This window comes from Cucurbita pepo, chromosome LG20 (assembly GCF_002806865.2).
Source record: "Cucurbita pepo subsp. pepo cultivar mu-cu-16 chromosome LG20, ASM280686v2, whole genome shotgun sequence".
Lineage (NCBI taxonomy): Eukaryota > Viridiplantae > Streptophyta > Magnoliopsida > Cucurbitales > Cucurbitaceae > Cucurbita > Cucurbita pepo.
Window position 1 is genome coordinate 1,931,260 of NC_036657.1, and position 6,000 is coordinate 1,937,259.

Consider the following 6,000-nt stretch of genomic DNA (forward strand, 5'->3'; position numbering starts at 1 on the left):
AATCTGCCCCGAATTTTCGGTGGAATTGTATTTAAATGTTCCTAAATGAAGAAATATTTATTTTATATATATATATTTTAAGTATTATTAAAATTTAACTTTTTAGAAATTTTATTTCATATTATTTTTTTACTTATTAAATATTATTAGATTTAGGAGAGTGAAAAGTCTTTTACGTCCTCACCCGTGGACAGCCAGCTGGCTAGCAAGAATCCTACTTTTTCTGAAAAAGGCCCATGCTTGGAACCAAACAAAGCCCATTATAGAGAAATTAGGCCCAATAATATTCCCAGTCAAAGGCCCAGAACTAGGCCCACGTAAGTAATTGAAGATTTTATTTTTTAAAATTTAATTTGTATATTTTTTTCTAGAAAATTGGTATCTTATCCTATTCCGTGAAGCATATACTTTTGAACACAAAAAAGAAAAGCTAACTGAACCATGGTTAGGATTAACCCTGGATTGGTTATTAAAATCATTGACCGAGTTTGGGAAAAGAGATTCTCTCAAAATCTACGGTTTCTTCTCCGCAACGTGGACGGTTGGATTTCCTCTCATCCTCCATATGCTTCGTTGTTAGGTTAAAATTAGGGTTGCGTTTCGATTCCATTCCACAAATTTCTTTCTGCGGAAGAATATTTCTTCTCATCTCCCTCTTCAAAGCCCCCGGAAATCTGGTTCTTCAATTCTCTTCTTCTTTTCAAGGCTCTGCTTCGTTGTGCGAGATCATGGAGATGGAGCGCATGATCGAGTTTCCTCACACACATCTCGATCGCAGGCCCCGAAAGAGGGCTCGCTTGGGCTGGGACGTTGTCCCCGAGGCCGCTAAGGTATAATCTCCGATCCTCTCTTTCAGATCTGATTTTTATGTTGATTTTGGTTTTGTAGAGCTACATCTGCTGGGTTTTTCTTTGATTAGGTATGTTTTAGTGTCGCGCACCGAGGTATAATCTTTTTGTTATTAGATTTACCTTGGTTGATTTACGTTTTTTTTTAAATTTTTTTTTCATTCAGTATTCTTGATAGGTTCTATGAGTCGAGGTTATTTTCTTGAAGTTTATTTACTGATCTGTTGTGTTAACGTATTTTTATTTTATTTGTAAGCTCAAAAGAAGATCAGGTAAGTATTGTTCTTTATTCAGATGGATGGTTAATTCCGAATTGCCTCTTCTTATTGATTATCTGTTGTTGATCCATTCCACGATTTGTTTTACTTAGGTGTCTCCCTTTATTTTCTACCTCATCCGTGTCTGTCTACCATGCATCTGGCTTATATGTATTTCTTTTTTCATTGTTCCAACAAAATCTTATAATTTCTTTTGTGTTGTACAAAATGAAGACTTTGGGTGAGGATATTAGGTTTAGGAAGGGCAAACTTTTACATGAATGGGTGACTGTGTGTAGGCTCAGGTAGGAATTTGTTGTGGACAAGAGATTGCGAATATGCCAAGCTTTGCATCTTCAAGAGCACCTTCAGATCATTCTTCTAATCCACTATTTGTTAAGGGAGTGGCACGAAATGGTTCTCCCCCCTGGCGAGAAGATGACAAAGATGGACATTACATGTTTGCGCTTGGAGAAAATTTAACTTCTCGCTGTAATTACACTTGACTATGATTAAACAAATTTTTATGCGCTATCAAAATTGATCACTGTAGAAATTTTCTCTTATAATTTAGTTCCTCATCTCATTTTTAATGTTGGATATTTCCTCAATTTTTTCTTACTCCCATAAATTGTATTTAAAATAATATCCATCATGATCACCCATGTTTATTTATTTTTGAACTGAACATTCAGACATAAGTTATGTTTTTATTTTCATAATCATTACTTGTTTAGGATGGTTAAAGGTTGGTTAGATTTTGGGAAATATCTATTTTCTTACTCTGTCAATTCTTTTTCTTCTGTGGCAGATAAAATACACAGTAAAATGGGAGAAGGTACTTTTGGACAGGTGTTGGAATGCTGGGACAGAGAAAGAAAGGAAATGGTTGCAATAAAAATTGTGCGCGGAATCAGGAAATATCGTGATGCAGCTATGATAGAAATTGAAGTGTTGCAACAGCTTGGAAAGCATGATAAAGGTGGCAACCGGTGAGTCTGTCTCTCCTTTATGCCATTGTTGTCACTCTGTGGCTTTTGTCATCTTTGTGGCTATGGTTAAATTGCTCTATTCCTTGCAGTTGTGTTCAAATACGGAACTGGTTTGACTATCGTAACCATATTTGTATTGTAAGTATAAGGCTGTTTTATCATGGATTAATTTCCCCGATTCACCAAATATGGGGAGTTAAAATTTGTGGGTGAACTTAAATGGTGTCAACAGGTGTTTGAGAAGCTTGGGCCAAGCTTATACGATTTTCTACGGAAAAACAATTATCGCTCCTTTCCCATTGACCTAGTTCGTGACATTGGCAGACAACTGTTGGAATGTGTAGCATGTGTGTAGTATTTTATTGAACCAAGTCCTTTCTTTTCCCATTCTTATTGTCCTTTTGTGTGTCACAAAACATTAACTCCACAGATTTCTTTAAGCTAAAATGATTATTTGCATCCGCTTCATGTTCCATTTTTGTAATTTCATTTAAATGGTATGATGAGTCGGTCTCCTTTTATTTTGTGTCTTGTATCCTAATAATTTCTTTGACCCTTGAACTGCAGTCATGCATGATCTACGAATGATACATACTGACTTGAAGCCAGAGAACATACTGTTGGTCTCTGCAGATTATATGAAAGTACATGACTACAAGGTACTTATAGCTTGTTCTGGATCTTGTTTGTAATCTGTATTTCTGGTGGTTCTTATTGTGAAAGACCAATTACTAGCTAAATGATGTTCTTGTTACTCATTATTTATACTTGTGTCAGAATTTTTCTCGATCACCAAGGGATAGTTCCAACTTCAAAAGAGTGCCCAAGTCAAGTTCTATTAAGGTGATTGATTTTGGCAGCACCACTTATGATCGTCAAGATCAGAATTACATTGTATCAACCCGGCATTATAGAGCTCCAGAGGTTATTCTTGGTAAGGAATTTTGATCATGTTTCATAGTTCACTTTTCGATTGTTCTGATTTGTGTTGCGTGGCATGACTTAACCACGTTTATCGTTTAGGTATTGGATGGAGTTTTCCTTGTGATATATGGAGTGTTGGTTGTATCCTTGTCGAACTGTGCTCGGTATGTGCTTCTTTTGTCTTGTAATTTGTCTATTTCAATATATTCTTCTTTTGTTTATTCATCCAAGTGTTGTATTGTGTAATTGAATTTTCAATACGAAATAATTTTTAGGGTGAAGCACTGTTTCAAACTCATGAGAACTTGGAGCACTTGGCTATGATGGAGCGGGTGCTTGGTCCATTGCCGCAAGAGATGCTGAAACGAGTAGAGTGAGTTATTTCTTATCTTTTATTTTCTTGGTTTTAAGTAGTGAAGAAGCAAAATTCTGATTATTTTGTTTGTTTGAATGTGTCCATAGTCGGCATGCTGAAAAATACGTAAGAAGAGGTAGATTAGATTGGCCGGAAGGTGCTACTTCGAGGGATAGTATCAAGGCCGTTCAAAAGCTGCTTCGTTTACCGGTTTGTATTTTTAGTAGTGGCTTATCGGTTTGATTGGACTGAGCCTTCTTGTCGCAACTTTAGACTAATTATCTTGTGAAATCGAATGCAGAACTTGATAATGCAGCATGTGGACCATTCTGCTGGGGAATTGATTCATCTCGTGCAAGGGTTGCTTCGATATGATCCCACGCATAGACTAACGGCTCGTGAAGCCCTAAGGCACCCCTTCTTTACAAGGGATCCCTTGAGGAGATAGTAGCTGTGCTGTGTTTAATTAACCAACTGGTATTTGGGTTTCTTTTTAAACACTCACAACGTCTTCATGCAACTGTACAGCTGCGTATCTGTTGATCGATGATCGTGATGTGCCTTTGTATGGCTCTAAGAGACCGAGTATTTTGCCGTGATGTTGTAAATAGATACGCTTACTCCTATCAGAGGCTTGCAATGCAAGCACTATTTGTGCTTAATTGCAGTTCAGTTGATTACTAATGTTTTAACTTGTTTAGAAGAATATACACTAACATTTTATGACATTTGCTGTCCATTTCTTCAAGATTATCATAAAAAACTATTGGAATTGTGATACATAATATTATAGGGTGATGATGTTATTAATTTTTATGAGTTACTATCGTGAAAATGTATCCTAGAAACGTTAATAGAAACTTATACGCATGAAATTGTTAATTTTGTATAGAAAGTACTGTTCATAAAGGCTTGCTCATATTTGCAATTTTGTCTATTTAGAGGTTTTTATGTTCTTAACCATGCGACTTGGTAACCAATTAGCTCCCTTGGTGAGAAGATATTAAATATTTCACTTCAAAGCAACATTCTTGTTTTTATTTGACCTACTTGGATCTCCACTGATATACAACATTACCATCAATTCTACTATCTTTTATAAGTTCTACTAACATGGGTCTCTAACTGAATATAATTTCTACTGAATTTCTATACTGATTTAGTGAAAGGGCGTGAATGCAAATATCTAAAGGGCAAACACAAATAATTTAGCGATTCTTTCCAAAGGGCTGCAAATGCAAATAAAAGACATCTCTCGGAAGCGATTCTTTCCAAAGGGCGTGAATGCAAATATCTAAAGGGCGAATGCAAATAATTTAGCGATTCTTTCCAAAGGGCGGCGAATGCAAATAAAAGACATCTCTCGGATTCCAAAACTTGATTTAGCGATTCTTTCCAAAGGGTGTGAATGCAAATATCCAAAGGGCGAATGCAAATAAAAGACATCTCCAAGGGTGTGAATGCAAATATCCAAAGGGCGAATGCAAATAAAAGACATCTCCCGGATAAGCTTTGTGAGTAAAAGAAGAGACATTTGTCGATAAGGATCGGTATAAATTGAATACAAATTAACTTTAGCTTGTTTGACTCACTTAGTGTTTGGAAGTAAATGTGGATCCAACTATAGAGCTAGCTTGTTTGACTCACTTAGTGTTTGGAAGTAAATGTGGATCCAACTATAGAGCGGTTTGGAAGTAAATGTGGATCCAACTATAGAGCTTTATAGCACCGACAAAATCTTTTTAAAAAAATTTAAAGAATTCTTATTTTATTGTTAGAATATCAGAGTAATTGAGAAATTTGAGTGTTAATGATAGTGTTTTCCTGGTAAGGTGTGAATTATTTGGTGTCTTTTAGCATTTAAAGAACATTACATGAAATTGAAATTGTGGAAAGATTATCCATTTTTTGAATGAAGTATACGCCTCGAAAGCATCAGTTGGGTTCTCTAATAAGTTACCTTCCAAAACAATGAATTTGATCGCTTTCATTCAACAAATTAAAACCCATTCTCTTTGTCTTATCTTCCATAACCAGCAAATCATTCCCTCGTAAATCTATATATTTATGGCCATTCTTAACAAATAAAGTATAGGTTTGGTGAAATAATTAAGACGTTATAATCTCCATCTAAACATGAGAGGTGAGGATTACATGAGAGGTTTCAATCGAGTCGTGAATAAAAACAAAATGCTTTAAAATTTTAGCACCAAACTCTACTATCTTAAAACAAATGTCATATATTTGCAACAAAAAAAGTTAGATGTTCGAATTTCTACCGTTTAAAATGTTTATTTAGTTGGAATATAGTTTCACATTGAAAAGCTTAACCTAAACATAAGATATGTGATACTCGAGTAAAGAAGAGGTACATGAATGAACTAGGACCATATTCCAATGAGAGGAATTATGAAGATAGGACAGTTAAGAAAAACTTAAAAGAATCGAAAGTCACAACCTATATCAATAAGATGCATCTTCTTTTCGATAACCCAATCACATGAACTCCATGATTAAACGTGCTTTACTTTAAACAATTCTATGTTGGGTGACACCATATAAATTTTTCTTGAATACATGTGAGCGACGAGAAAACATACAAAAAAAAAAAAAAAAAAAAAAAA

The 6,000-nt window shown here is 35.1% G+C and overlaps 1 protein-coding gene across 3 annotated transcripts; it reads left to right on the top strand.

Moving 5' to 3' along the window:
* Positions 1 to 594: 594 nt before the first annotated feature.
* On the top strand, positions 595 to 4,156 carry LOC111782807 (serine/threonine-protein kinase AFC2-like). Of its 3 annotated transcripts, XM_023663606.1 has the most exons (11): positions 595 to 830; positions 1,405 to 1,597; positions 1,917 to 2,097; positions 2,187 to 2,235; positions 2,330 to 2,444; positions 2,665 to 2,756; positions 2,875 to 3,031; positions 3,121 to 3,185; positions 3,297 to 3,394; positions 3,484 to 3,586; positions 3,678 to 4,156. In XM_023663606.1, the coding sequence occupies exons 1-11, from the start codon at positions 729 to 731 to the stop codon at positions 3,822 to 3,824; spliced, it is 1,302 nt and encodes a 433-aa protein (XP_023519374.1). In that variant the 5' UTR covers positions 595 to 728; the 3' UTR covers positions 3,825 to 4,156. The 3 variants fall into 3 exon arrangements, with proteins under 3 accessions (XP_023519374.1, XP_023519375.1, XP_023519376.1); XM_023663607.1 differs by lacking the exon at positions 1,405 to 1,597 and having other exon boundaries at positions 596 to 830; XM_023663608.1 differs by lacking the exons at positions 595 to 830; positions 2,187 to 2,235; positions 2,330 to 2,444 and having other exon boundaries at positions 1,462 to 2,097; positions 3,678 to 4,124.
* The last annotated feature ends 1,844 nt before the right edge of the window (positions 4,157 to 6,000 follow it).

What these genes read in the sequence shown, in the direction of transcription:
- LOC111782807 (XM_023663606.1), top strand. Translation starts at nt 729, where the DNA reads ATGGAGATGGAGCGCATGATCGAGTTTCCTCACACACATCTCGATCGC. An exon ending in CATGATAAAGGTGGCAACCG is followed by an intron (nt 2,098 to 2,186) that starts GTGAGTCTGTCT and finishes TATTCCTTGCAG; the next exon opens with TTGTGTTCAAATACGGAACT. An exon ending in ACTGTTGGAATGTGTAGCAT is followed by an intron (nt 2,445 to 2,664) that starts GTGTGTAGTATT and finishes CTTGAACTGCAG; the next exon opens with TCATGCATGATCTACGAATG.